General features: G+C 38.7%; 1 protein-coding gene across 3 annotated transcripts in view; it reads right to left on the reverse strand.

The window, feature by feature from the left end:
- VMP1 (vacuole membrane protein 1) overlaps positions 1–15262 on the reverse strand; it is a 112534-nt gene that overhangs the window by 13512 nt on the left and 83760 nt on the right. For all 3 annotated transcript variants that reach the window (XM_053655110.1, XM_037163576.2, XM_053655115.1), the window contains 2 exons: positions 14785–14901; positions 8450–8511 (listed from right to left, as the gene is read on the reverse strand). In XM_053655110.1, coding sequence (XP_053511085.1) covers positions 8450–8511; positions 14785–14901 — 179 coding nt within the window. The remainder of the gene's footprint in view (positions 1–8449; positions 8512–14784; positions 14902–15262) is intronic.

A 15262-nucleotide genomic window follows, 5' to 3' on the forward strand; every position in this document is an offset into this window, starting at 1 on the left:
GTTTTAGTTTTCATCATTCTACAGAAATGCTCTAATTATAGTTAATAGTAACCTCCTAATGTTAGGTTGACCAAAAAGTTCATTTGTTTTTTTTTCTGTAAGGTGGCTCTAGTAGCAGTTAGTTCTCTTTAACTTCATTTGAAACAATTCTGTTAGATTGTACTGTGACAGCTGTCATGTCAATGTGCATAAAAAAACTTACCAAAATTGGTGAATTTTTGTGTAGCCATTTTAATATTGATGATGGAAGAAAATATACAACATTTTCAGCATATTATGCTTTATTTTTTCTTTTCTTTATTTTCAGAGAGAGGGGAAAGGAGGGAGAGAGAGAGGGGGAGAAACATCGATGTATGAGAGAAACATCAATTGGTTGTCTCTCACAGGCTACCAGCTGGGGACCTTGTCCTCAACCCAGGCATGTGCCCTGACCAGGAACTGAACCAGCAACCTCTCAGTCTGCAGGCCAACACTCAAACCATTGAGCCACAACAGCCAGGGCACTTTACCATGTCAAGAAACATAAAAACTCAACTGCAATGCAAAAAAAAGAAAAAAAGATTTGTGCAGTGTGTGGAGAAGGTGCTGTGACTGATCAAATGTATCGGAAGTGGTTTATGAAGTTTTGTGCTGGAGATTCCAGCACAATGTTCCATGTGCTGGACAATGTTCCACGGGACAATGTTCCATGACAGGGTAGTTGATGGTGATCAAACCAAGACATTGAGAATGATCAACATTATACCACATTGGGAGGTAGCTGACATACTCAAAATGTCCAAATCAATAAAGTTATTGGTGAAAATGAAAAATGTAAAAACAAACAAGCAAACAAAAAAGAAAATGAAAAATGTGTCTTTTATTTTATAGAGAAATCTAAACAGACTTTTTGGCCAACCCAATACAATGTCGATTTCTCACATTAACAGTCTAACTTTAGATTTCCTCTTTAACCTTTAACTATGTTGTCTCCCAATATTAGTAACAAAAATATATGAGTTAAACTCAAAAAAGAAGATAAAATAAACAACATGAAGAGGATATGAAAAGGAAAGAGTTTTCAACAAAATAAAACAAAATTCAACTTCGGTAAATTTTAAAGATCTTATTGGCTTTATTTTACAATTCATGGGTCAGACAGCATCCCATGCAGCAGAGAGAAAGGAGCTCTGGCCCTGGCTGGGTGGCTCATTTAATTGGAGCATCATCCCATACACCAAAAGGTTGTGGGTTCGATTCCCAGTCAAGGTACATACTTAGGTTTCGGGTTCAATACCTGTTGAGAGCACATACAAGAGGCAAGTGATCAGTGTTTCTGTCACATTGACGCCTCTCTCTGTTTCTTTGTCTTCCCCTTCCTCTCTCTCTAAAAATCAATAAACATCCTCGAATAGGGTTTTTAAAAAAATATTTTATTTATTTATTTTCAGAGAAAGGGGAAGGAAAGGAGAAAGAGAGGGAGAGAAACATCAATGTGTGGTTGCCTCTCATGTGTCCCCCACTGGGAACTGGCCTGCAACCCAGGCATGTGCCCTGACTGGGAATTGAACTGCGATCGCATGGTTCGCAGGCCCGCGCTCAATCCACTGAGCTATGCCAGCCAGGGCGGTTTTTTTTTTTTTTAAAAGAAAGGGGCTTTGAAAAGCTGTATAAAATGGAGTCTTTTACAGGCAGGACAGAACAAGGAAGTTACTAGCCAAAAAGTGGCTAGTTTCGGACAAAGTCACCTTCCTCTGAGGGATGGTAGGGGTCCATCAGGCAGGGTATCTCTCTACTGCTGACCAAGTAATTACAGATTGACAGGTTTAAGATTCCACTCCTGGGAGAGGTTGAAACTGTAATTAAGTTAGGTATTAAGTCTCAGTTTGGTATTGTGGACTTAGTACCAGTGACTCCATTAAGCCTGTTGTCTCTCTCTTTTAAAAAAATTTTGGGGCTTTTTTTAATTAAAAAAAAATATTAGTTTTAGAGGGAGAAGGGAGGGAGAGAGAGAGGGAGAGAAACATCAATGTGTGTGTGCCCCCCACCAGGGACCTGGCCCGCAACCCAGGCCTGTGCCCTGACTGGGAATGGAGCCCGTGACCCTTTGGTTCTCAGGCCAGCATTCAATCCACTGAGCCACACCAGCCAGGGTTGTTGTCTCTTTTAACACTACCTAACTTACAGAAGATAAAATCAGTGTGTATAACTGAATCTCAGCATCTGGGATCTTAAAACCTATGTATCCTTTTTCAGTTAATACAAATATTTGTGCTCCACACTCCTGTAACTTCTCCTGATTACTTTACAATGATCAAAGTCAAAGGCAATGAAGTACAAGCACCATTTTACACATTTTAAAATGAAAGGACAGATGTTCTTTCTGTAGAAGAAAAAGTCCAGGCCAATACAGCTCATTCTGACCACTTGTTACAGAGTCATGAACAAGAAATGGTATTAAGATTCAAACATTAATTACTCACTGGTTAAAATGATCTCTGTTGCCACAGGCAAGTCTGACTCTGAGGTCAAACACTACATTAACTCAGAAACAGGAGACAGCAAAGAAGAGTGTGGAACATTCTGTGTCTGGTAAAAAGTCCCTGCCTTCAGCCAGCCCCATCCCCCAAGTTCAATGATTGAGTTATGGAAACTTTCTTGTGTGGTAAAATTGGAGACTTTGTCTTCTAACAAGACCCTGGCAACCTGACAATGAGCCAATGTTCTGCATATGGTTTGTTACTGATCATACATTTAATGTTATTTTCTGGAAATTCTCATCTCTCTTTGGTGAGAATACTGGACATATCATGACTTTCGAGTTAGAGGTGGTTCTCTTTAAGAAACATGTCCAGGTCTTTTTCACTGGAGAAAGTCCAGGATTAAATAAAAATCAGTTTAAATCTCAAATTTAAAAAAAGACAGCAATGAACAGAATGCCTTTGAAGGTCTAAAGCTCCCCAGTTCTTGGTGTTGTCCCTTCACTCATTTCAACTCCGGATACTCAACAGGGAGAACGCCATTAAATGTCTAATCTGTTTTCAGAACTTCCCTTCTGTCCTCCTGATAAACATACCATAAACCAAAAACTCTTTCTCAAGGCTATTATTTGTATTCTAACCTCTTTCAAAATATATGATTCATCGTATCTGTTCAGATTTCCACATATCACAAATAAACCCTTTGATTTAGAGATAATAGGGATACCTTTCCCTGAACTTAATGACATTGGTGATTACTGTCCAGAACTATCTAAGAAATAAATCTACTAATTATTATTTCCAAAGAGAATCATTTACTTTTAAAATTACAGTAAAATTTGGAATTTCAAACGCAAAAAAGAAACTGCAAAACTGTTATTCTCCAGAGCATCTGAGATGTTGCTCCCCAGCCTATATTGTCAGTTTGGCTCAAATACAATCAGATTGCCCTGGCTGGTGTAGCTCAGTGGCTTGAGTGCCATTCCGAAAACCAAGGGGTTGCCGGTCCCATTCCCAGTCAAGGCACATGCCTGGGCTGTGGGCCAGGTTGCCAGTGGGGGGCATGCACAAGAGGCAACCACACAATGATGTTTCTTTCCCTTCCTTCCCTCTCTCTAAAAATAAATGAATAAAATCTGTAAAAATTAAAAAAATAAAATAAAATACAATTACAGTCAATTTTGAAGTGTGGGCTTACACGCTCTCTGGGACCTTAGGACTCTCATATTAAAAACACACTGTACTAAAACTAGCAGACGTCAAAAGCATACTTAGGTTTTCATAGTCAGCTGGGCTGCTCTGCAGTTACATTAAGACTAGCAGCCCTTTGGGGACAGCATAATTCCTTCAGCCATCAGAGTAGCCTTCGAACCGGTGTAATTAATACTCAACCTCATCATTACAGATGTAATTGGTCAACACTAACTCTTTGCCTGCCACCTGGGGGGAGGGGTAGCCTGGCCTGGCAGGCCACCGGCACGCTAGTAGTGAGACTTTGCTCAGTTCTGGCACTAGACAAAACTAAGTTAACTTATCAAAACTAAGGGTCAGCTTGCTTCTTTGCCCAACCACTGTTACTTACTTTGTCCCTCTTCTGTGTTGTTCCTTTCATCAAACCCTTCGACTCCTCACTGTGTGCTCAGCTACCTTACATTAAGAAATGCTCGTATTTGTTCAAAATAGGAAAAAATATAACAACACTCAAAATGTCTATCGGTGGGAGAGTAGATGAATAATTACCCAATGGAATATACAACGGTCAAAATAAATAATTTTCAGCAACACACAACATAGGCAATATAAGTGAAAAATCCCAAAAGATTACATATAATATGAACGCCTTTTTATGAATTTAAAAAAAATGCAAAAATCATGATTTTTTAAAAACCACTCACAGACTATTTTTTAATCAATAAAAGGGGAATAAACACCTATCATGGCTGAAATTAGAAGTAAATAGTAACATTAATTGTATGTACACACAGAATGGTCAGTATATTAAAAAATAGTATCCTCAAGATTTATATAATCTTTGATCAAAAGATTATATAATCTTTTATCACTGTCCTGATTCAAGGCATTCTGTGGATCAGAGAAGGTACAGAAATGGGTCCTTTCTTTAAGATGAAGTAGGCCTTCCCTCAGTCTCCCCTGAGAACACACAAAATAGTCTCCTAGTAGTTCATCTGTCTAGTCAGTGAAATTTTGAAAATGAGACTCTGAGGACACAGGTAATATAAAACTTCAGAAGAAAGGCATTTAAAAACCCTACTTGCCTTGGAATGTTAAATCACTTCTATAAATACGTTTCAATTACACTATATGACATTTTGATAGAGAATAGTTCACATTCTGACGAGAGGTTGGAAAGGGTATCAGAAGCCTGGAAACCGGAAAAGGAAATGCTGCTCAACTCATGTTGTTTGAAAGAACGGTGAACGAGAAATGAAACAACTGTGGAGGAGGAGTTCTTATTTAAACCTGGGTCTGCTTCGCTCAAAGCCCGTGTGCTCTTCATCTTCCCTCTACAGCTGTCCTTACTGCTGAGGTTCATTTTTCATTCTGCTGCACCTCAGCATCTCACAACTGTATTTTAAATTTGAATGTTGCTGACTTTTTCCCTAGTCTTTTGATTTTTTTCTCTCTGCCGTGGCCATTCATCACTCCCTTAATTGTAGGCACATAGTTTTAAATGTCTTTCAACAGGCTGTGTTCCAAGCTTTACTCGTTTAATTTGATGATGTGCTTTACCATTTGGAGTTTTAACAGTGTAAAGAGGGAAGACAATAATCAAAGGAGAATGCTTCTATGGCAAGCTACAGGCAGCATTTTGACTTCAGCTCAACAACGGTTTAGGGAGTCAGTCAACTATCCTCTTTCCCTTTTCTGAAATGAACTGCTAAGCTATTTATTGTGATATAAAATAACTTTAGGTCTAATAAAAATTCTCTGGTATTTAACTTAATTATCAGTCCAGGTTTAGTGAATCTCTTTATTAATTATCATTTGAACACATTATTTATTCTATTTAATATACTGTCTAGAAAAGAAGTTGATGAGGTAATCCCTGTAGACCACAGGCAGCAAACATAATAAGGCCCATGGGCCAAATCCGGCCTCCACTTTGTTTTATCCGGCCCAGCACCTGGTTTCTACCCGGCGGCAGTGCCGAGCTCCTCACCCCTACCTAGTTAAGGAGTAGTTTGTACAATCTACTTTTTTTTGTAGATTTGTACAAATATACATTTGTACAATCCCTTGGAAGGCAACTGCAAAGCCGACATTGCCCCAGTGAAAATGAGCTTGATTCCCCTGCTGTAAACAGTACTGGGAAAAAGAGGAAGGTATCAGGACACACCAACAACATCTGCCTCTTGAAAACAATTTTTAAAATATGACACCACCCATCTAGTTAAATAAAAATTGAAATTCAGAAGGTCATGAGTATCTTAGAACAACTATGCAGAACCATCTTTAAGATGAAAGGATCACTGGAGTTTTGCTAGAGGAGATGGTAAAGGGAAGGAAATTCTGACTGAAAACCATAAGAAATTCTAACTTTAAAAATGATGGTTTAAGCTTAAAGCACTTTTATTTCAATTTACTATAGATAAGTAATATAACTTAGTAACTCCAAAGGCTAGAGAAACAGAAAAACCTGGGCTATACATATTATTGGCTAATTTTTATTGGCCATGTCTTTAAATTTAGACACAACGTGTTCATTTATTCACCAGATAGTTACCTAGCACCTGCTTTGTGTCAATCGAGGTGCCAAGTGCTGTGTATATAACAGTGAATAAAAATAGGCATGGCCTCTGACACTAGAAAGCTTAAAGATTAGTGGTAGAAGGACAATAATCTTATGCTCTCAAATATACATGTAACAATACAACTGTTGGTGTACATGTAGTACACGCTCCTTAGTGAACAGAGGTCCTTAAGAAGGAAGGTATTTGACCTCATCGGAGAAGGTGCTTTGTGAGTGTAATAGATGAAATCTAAAGGACATTAGCTAGACCAGGGGTTTTCAATGAGCTGGTGGTAGCAGTGGGAACATACTTGCCATGGGACATTTGGCAATGTCTGGGAACATTTCTGATCGTCCCAACAGGGAGATACCATTGGCACCTAGTGAGTAGAGAATAAGGATGCAGCTACCTATCTTAAAATGCACAGGAAAGTCGTCTACAACAAAAAAGTATCCAGCTTAAAATGTTAATACTGCCAAGGTTGAGAAATCCTGAACTAGGCAAAGGAAAAAACATGAGTCAAGACGGTGGTGGGAGACTCCAGCAGAGAAAACAACAGGGGCTAGATCACTCAAGGCTTCCTAGACATGGTAAGGAGTTTCGGCATTACTTAAGAATAAAGGGGGAAAAGTAAAGGGTTTCAAGCAGAGGAGCTGGGGGGTGAGGACAGTGGTGGCAACTTGCTCAGGGTAAGATTTTTTTAAGTTACTAACTACAGTTACTATGAGGAACAGATTGGAGGGAATGAAGCTGGGTGTGGGTGGATGAGATAGGTGGCTCACTAGTCTAACTTTTTAGAAACTCCACAGCCTGGGGAAACAGACGGTGGTAGTGGTGAGGATGGAAAAGTAGCCAAGAAACCTCCTTCTATAAATGTGCCGTGCGAAAAAGGGAGAAGGAAGAGTGGAGGGTGCGGAGGCCAATCACTCCTACAATGTGGGTTTACACAGTTGAGAGCTAAGGATACCAGTTACATCCTTCAGAATTCTCTCAAAGTGGGACAGCAATTTCTAAGAAGTGCCCTCTTTGTATTTAAAACTAAGGGACAAGAGTATTCCTTTTTTCTTTTTAAATGCAACATATGGTTACTTACCATTTTATTTGTAAGGATCCAAGCAACAAAAACTGGAGCAATTAAATTTTAATGTACAAGGTATAACCCACATTTATAGTCAGAAGTTTAGGGAGTGATAAAACCAACAACTGACTCCACTGAGTATATTCCCAAGAATGTGTTTTTCCTCAATTATTACATTAAAAACTAATAGAAAATATTACATATTATTGTATTATAAAATATATATAGAAAAGAGAAAATATTATATAATGTATGGTTTAAAGAATAATAAAATATTCATGAACTCACCTCTAAGTGGTAATTTTTTTAAATAGCAAAAATTTTCATAAATGTTTTGTTTCATAAATGGATTTTAAGATATAAATTTATGTTCAAACTACATAAAGGACACTCAAGGTAACACTTTTCCACCACTGTTCAGTAATAGCATTAAATGAGAGAAAACCTCTCTCCTGTAAACACTGAGTACAATTCATATATTTAAAAGTTTCACTTAGTATCTGACAGTATTCACATTCCAGGTGAAAGTTAATTTGATCAAACAAAATGAGTCCTTTTCTTTTTATTGTTTTATCAAAGTCAACTCCACAAATTTGTAACACTATCATTTAAAGCATAGGTTAAAACTGGTCTTACTTCTAGACACATAAAAATAAAAGCTTTGGATAGAAGCCTTTTAAAATGCCCTGATTTTTCTCTAGTGACTGGCATATTTTGGCAATATTATACTACCTTATCATGTCTTACATAATGAAATGTTAATATCTTATGCAGATCTGCAGTTAAATTAAATGTAACCGTGTATCTGGCTAAAAGACACAGCACTATACTAAAGCATTACAAGACAGTGGTGACACACATCATTACATTAATAGAATTTCTTATTTCTTTGGAGCAACAATGGTCTCAAACTCCACAGCTTCTTATAAATCAAGAATTGCATGGCTTGATACCTGTCTGGTTTAAAATGAAACAAGGATAATCTCAGCTTCATCCTTTCCAGCTGCAGTTCAAGAAAGCCTTCTTCAATTTAACTAATAACAGGGCAAAAGATATTTCCTCAAGAAATGAAGAGCTATCACAATTCTATCCCAATTAAGTCCTTCATACATTTCCTCCCAAACAGTGATATTAATATTGTTCCTTAAAGAATTACTCACCCAATGAAAGCCACCATCTGTTCCACTATGTGTTTGCTGAATGTTATTATAACAAAGATTTTCTGCAAAGAAAATGCCAGTTTTAGTATGAAAATAATTATTTAATATTAATAAACTATTAAATATTTCTCTCATCAAAAAGACAATATAAATCCACACTTCTGATAAATCTAAAAAAGGTGAGATGCTGCCTCTAATTGCAATTCAAAAATTCTTTATCAAATAACAAGAAACATGATTTACTACCTACTTTGTATTTTAAAAAATGTTTTTCCTTAAGCACAGTTCTAGTCTTATTAAGATACATGACCAAGTCTGACGGGAAAATGTGAGTCATGAAACCAAGACTGAGTGGACATTCCACATGTTTTATGTATCTCAGAATGGTGAGCACAGCTGAAGCCATGGGTTCCCATACAGCCCCCACCACTTAAATGGAAGCTGATCAGACTGATGACAGGAGTCAAGGCTAAATCTAACCCAGAGGATTTTGAAAAGACTGTACATCCTTAATGGGAAGCTCTTGTTGAAGGAAGAAGTACCATGAAAGCTCCATTCTGAGATCCTGAATGAGCTTGGATGTTCAGGATTAGGGTACGAACACTGGCATCAGCAGATACTAAGCATCTTTATCAGACCTAAGTCATTTTTAATTTGGTGTTAGTGAGGTAGTCTCATTAATTAAAGATGTTGATACCTTGCCTTACTTACAAGATGCCTTTAAGGGCCAATAGCTTGTAAATATTCTCAACTCAATTCAATAAATGTTACAAAAAGTACTCACTATGGTAATTTAAAGCATTACTAAGAGTTTTCAGGGATAACACAAAAATGAGAATACTTCTTCAATGGCCTGAAGGTATTTACAAATTTTTCTACACACAGTAGAAAGATGGCAAGTACTGTGTGTGTGAGTGTGTATATACACACAACTGTAAATGCCATCAGTGGTGAAAGCAATGTGATGTAGAAATTCAGAGAAAGGAAAGGTCACATCAGTACAATTAGTCTCAAGGTGATATTAAAGTTTAACTTTAAAGGCACCAAAAAGTGAAGGCATAGGTAAACACAGCTCGCCTCCTTGCAAAATCTCATCAAAATTACAATTAAACCAGAACAACCATCACTCAGAACCATCAGAAATCAAGATGAATGGAAGTCAGAAAACTACGGAATTAAAGAAACTGCATCCATTCGGACTGGTAGGAGGCACAGACATGGAATGGGCTGGTCCCTCACCCACATGTGCTGGATGAAAATTTGGGACAGATATCTCAGGAGTGAGGAGTCCTAGCCCCACAGCAGGCACCCTAGACCAGTGTTTCAGTGCCAGGAAGGTTAAGTCCCCATAACTTTTGGCTGCAAAAACCAGCAGATACTGAGTGGGTAGATGAAACCTGGAGTCCCAAGCAGTTCCTCTTAAAGAACCAACATATGGACTTACTCAGAATCATTCCCTCTGAGCTCCAGCACCAGGGTAGCAAGTTGAAAGGCACCAGTGGCATCCAGGGAGGAACTGAAATGTCTGGCACCAGGGCAAGAGCTGGGGGACAGCCTTCTCCCAGACAGAAAAGCAAGCAGAAGCCACTGTCCCTTTTCTGAACCTTCCCCACACAGAGCCATAGAGCTGGCAAGGTGGTGCCACATCTGAGACTCTGTCAACCTGGGTAATACTGTTTGCCCAGACCTGGAGATCCCCTGAGGCTCTGCACCACTCAACTTTTGTGCCCACCCAAGCCATTAACAGTGACTTTTCCATTTGAATGGATGGTTTTGGTTCATGCTTCACAACTTCCTAAATCCTCTCAAACAAGCAACAGCTGGCCTCAGTGAGCTCCTAGCCCCTGTACTTCTTGCCAAGTGGCCCCAGGCCTGGCACTAGCAGCAGCCAGCCTAGGTCCACAGCTTGGCTTCACCTGGAAATCTCCAAGTCCAACACCAGTAGCAACCATATGCAGACTGCTTTATTGATAAGGCAGGGTGGCCCTGGGCAAAACATGGGGGTGGGAGGGGAGGGTGATGAACTTGGCCTGCACCACCCAGGAACCTGAGGGCCAATGCACCCAGCAGACAGCTACAGATCATGTCGGAGCACCACCACCCACCCTGTCCCTCTACAGTGGATCTTCCATGGAGGACGAAAGTCTGTGATCAGTGTCACAGCCAGTCCACAGCTGATGGGCCTGGGTAGGTCCCTCCCACTGATCTGCCAACAGCAATCAAGGCTCAACTACAAGAGGAGGGTGTACTCGGCCCACATGAAGGACATACTTCGAGTACCCAGCTTGGGTGATAGGGGAGGATGTGCCACTGGAACCTGCAGGACATCTACCACATTAGGCCATGCTACCAAGACAGGGAATCATAGGAGCCCTACCTAATACATAGAGACAAACACAGGTAGGCTGCCAAAATGAGAAGACAAAGAAACATGGAAATAAGAAAAGAAGACAAAGAAACATCTGTTCAAATGAAAGAACAGATTAAAACTCCAGAAAAAGAACTAAACCAAATGGAGAAAATCGGTATCAGATGCTGAGTTCAAAATACTGGTTACAAAGGATGATGCTCAAGGAACTTAGTGAGGACCTTCACAGCATAAAAAAGATCCAGTCAGCCCTGGCTGGTGTAGCTCAGTGGACTCAGTGCAGGCCTACGAACCAAAGGGTCGCAGGTTCAATTCCTAGTCAGGGCACATGCCTGGGTTGCAGGGCATATGCCTGGGTTGCAGGTCAGGTCCCCACTGGGGGATGCACAAGAGGCAACCACACATTGATGTTTCTCTCCCTCTTTCTCCCTTTCCCTCTCTCTAAAAATAAATAAATAAAATCTTTAAAGAAAACCACATTAAAATACTTAAAAAAAAAAAAAGACCCAGTTAGAAACGAAGGATACACTAAATGAAATTAGGAACAATTTACAGAGAAACTACAGAAAAGTGAATGAAGCCGAGAACCAAGTCAAGATTTGGAACACAAGGAAGAAAAAAACAACCAGTTAGAAAAACAAGAAGAAAAAAGAATCCAAAAAACCAAGGATAGTGAAAGCAGCTTGGCTTCACCTGGGAATCTCTAAGTCCAACACCAGTAGCAACCATATGCAGACTGCTTTATCGATAAGGCAGGGTGGCCCTGGGCAAAACATGGGGGTGGGAGGGGAGGGTGTCTTGAGGGACAGCCTCAAGAGGTGTGAGTGGGGAACTTACCAAGTAAAAGGCAGAGACTACTGACTAGCCCATTTCACCACGTGCAAAAAGGAAAAGTGGAGAAGGTGAGAGCAGGGAGAAAAAAAGATACAGGTGTAGGGAACTAATGGGGGCAGAATGAACAAAGGACCTATCTGTAAAAGAAGTGTCCTTCAATGGTAAGAATTGCGGACAGATTCATTTATTAAATGTTCACTGAGTGCCTACTAGGCAGTAGAATAATTCAGTGAGCCAAGAGACAAAACTCTCTGCCCTCATGGAGTTTATATTCCCGTATATGTGTGTCTGGCGGTGGGTGGGAAGGTAGAGAGGCAATAAACAACACACATGATAAGTAACTGTATGGCACATGAAGAACTACATATAAGCACACAGACTTCTCACCTTCTTCATCATTAATGTTTCTAAGCATCCTTCTACAGGCAAGGGACTTCATATTGTGGGAGGGGAAATCCTGATTTAACATTATTAGGTGGGCTGATCTGACATTTTTATGGAGGTTTAACAAATAGCAAAATATCAATAAAAATAACAATATTTATCAAGGAAAAACTGTCCAGGTTCAGATGAGGAATAAAAAGAGAACCAGAAGAGACAGGTCTACTCTTAGATTACAGAAAAATCTGTGTGTGGCGCCTCCTTTTTTTTCCCGAAACAGTTACAATGTTTATATTACTCATTAATATTGCTTATCCAAGGAATGAGAAATGTTTGTAGCCCTGAGCTCCAGCTGGATGTACATCAAGTGACATGCCTTGAGAAAGCACATCTCTCTGATAAAATGGAACAAAGAGAGCAAACATATCCCACGTTCTCAGTTTTAGTTGAAGGAACTCAGATTCTTCCCTTTCAGAAACATAAATGGATTTTAACTTTGTTTTTTTTTTTTTTTCTTCCACATAGAAACAGAGAATGAGCTTTAACTTTATAGAGTTTAAGTTTGAATTCCTGGGCCTTAGGCACATATTTTATTTTTTCTAACTAATCAGTTCCCCCATCTGTGAAATAGGGAAAATAACCACTTCACAGGACTGATCTGAGAAAACCAATGCCAACTGCCTGGTGTAGGCCCTGATAAATAGCAGGCGTCAAATAATCTAGTTTTCTTAACCATATAAATAATGTACAGTTAAGAAGACAATTCAAAAGACTGGAAAAAACACTGGACTTGAAGCCAAAAGACTAGGGTTCAAATTCCAGCTGTTATTTACCCTTAATTACCTATTACTTATTAACCTCTGGAAGTATGATAATTACAAAATGGGAGTAATAATTTCTCTATCCCGGGATTATTGATTAATTCAGATGACATACACTAGGTGCTTTAAAGTGTGAAGTACTACACATATATTAAAAAAGCATTATTGTAACTTTTAAAAAAATCTGAGAATATTTTAAAAATACACTGTTTTCCTAAAGATTTTTATTTATTTATTTTTAGAAAGAGGGGAAAGGAGAGATAAAGAGAGGGAGAGAAACATCAATGTGTGGTTGCCTCTCACACCACCCCTACTGGGGACCTGGCCCACAACCCTGGCATGTGCCCTTACTGGGAATTGAACTGGTGACCCTTTGGTTCTCAGGCCAGTGCTCAATTCACTGAGCCACACCGGTCAGCAAAAAAATACACTATTTTTTATTATTCTGCAATGAAAGGTCTGTTAAGTTGCATACTCTATCGCTAGGGTACTTTTGGCATAATAAATTTTATTATAATTTCTAGAAGAGTCCTACCTAAAGCAGGATGCATTAAGTTTCTGGTTTCCTACAGAAGTTGCTGTTATTAAGGGAATTAAAGAAATCTGTTGTTACTTTCAAAGGCCTCCAAAAGCTAAATGAGATAGATTCTTTTTTCCCCCAGCAAGAACGAAAAAGATTGCAGAAAATATTATCTTCAGATACAATGTAAAATAATCTATTACTCACTAAAATATTGTATTATTTGAAAAATTCTGATATGGTATTTAAATCTCTACCAAAGAAACTAGCATTCCAATAATAAAGAACTAATATTCACTTAAAAACATACTTCAGTGGGAAAAAAAAACATATTCCTTGAAGGGAGAAAAGCATATCCCTGAAATGCCAAATGACTGTCATGAAAGGAGAGTGCAGGACACGTTCAATGAACTCATCTCACGTGTCACAGGCTAGTGTTAGAAACCAGGTGGGTAGAAGCAGCTGAAAATTTTCTCTCAGTCTTCTCTTCTAAGAACTAGAGGTAAAAAGAAGTTAAGAAGAAACCTGGGAGATAGGCCTGTTTTTAGTTATTAAGGGACCACACCAGGGCACAGACATAACTCACTATTCTCGCCTTTCCTTGGGTAAACGCCTCTCTTTGCTGCAAACCTCATTGATTAAGAAATTCTTTCCAGGTTAATTTTATTTTATTCTGGTGACATTTGCCCTTAGAAGGAAACAATTCATATCACAGTCCTAGAAGCATATATCCATTTCCCCTCATTTAAGTTTTCTTTTTTAGTCTCTTTTTTTCCTTTAGTCATATAGTATGTATCAAAGATTTTTGTTAAAAATGGCTTTGAAGACTAGCAGATTTTCACTTCTCTAACCACAACCCACATCTTTTGGCCTCTTCAGAGATTCCTTTCTTCCCCATTCTCTCTGACACTGACATCTGTCTGGTTTTCTGTAAAGGACACTGGTATCTCAAGAGGAAGTACTCTACACCCAGTGAGTGAAAGAAGAGGTGAAATGGTGAAAGGCAGTATTCTCTGAGCTCATGGTCAGTGAAGGTGCATTTTTCTGGACTACATGTGTGAAAATGATGTACATTTGGTAAAAGTCCTGGATGAAGAGTTTTACAAGGCAAAAAGTAAAATAAAGAAAGAAAGAGACAAAGAATGAAGGTAGAAAAGAAGAAAAGGGAACAAGGAGAAAAATAATAAGAGAACACAGTTTTCTAAGGGAGCACAATTTTCCAATAGCGACAGGGAAACCTGCCCAAAACCCACTAACTTCTAAATGACATGGTTAAAAACCTAAGCAAGCCACCAACCAAAAGAGCCAGAACCGAAATTTTAACAATTCAGTTTGGAATGGGCAAGAAACCTATTTCAGTGCCTTCTAATGGTTCATTATCATTATGCAGGAGATAAGATAATACAAGTACCTGAATATGCATTTTAATTATTGCTTTTCCAATCAAGGTTGCACCAAAGAAAGTCCAAAAAGGTACAAGAAAGTGTCCACATGTTATTCCAGCCAGGTCAAATAGAGGATTTGGAATCTGCGAAACAAACAAACAAATAAATAAATAAATAGGTGGAACTTCCACATATAATCCAAAGAACAGTTTGATTTTACACCTATAAGTAAATCCTTACTCATACTACAAAGAGAGGTATGGTTCCTTGATCAGTACTAGGTTGTTCAGAAGTTTAGATAAGTATTATGTGTCTACAAATTTGGTCTCACATTCATCTCGGGCTGTTGTTCAATCTGTTCAAAGCAAACCAGCTGTCCTTTTGCTTGCAATACTTTGGTTAATGTACCATAATACATTTTTTTCTATCCAATTCATACTAGAATTGAATAAAGCTAATGGATCAAAAAAAGTTAATACTATTCAGTGGAAACTTAGCTATTTG

Source organism: Artibeus jamaicensis, unplaced genomic scaffold (genome assembly GCF_021234435.1).
Source record: "Artibeus jamaicensis isolate MK-2021 breed Jamaican fruit bat unplaced genomic scaffold, CSHL_Jam_final contig_1998, whole genome shotgun sequence".
NCBI lineage: Eukaryota > Metazoa > Chordata > Mammalia > Chiroptera > Phyllostomidae > Artibeus > Artibeus jamaicensis.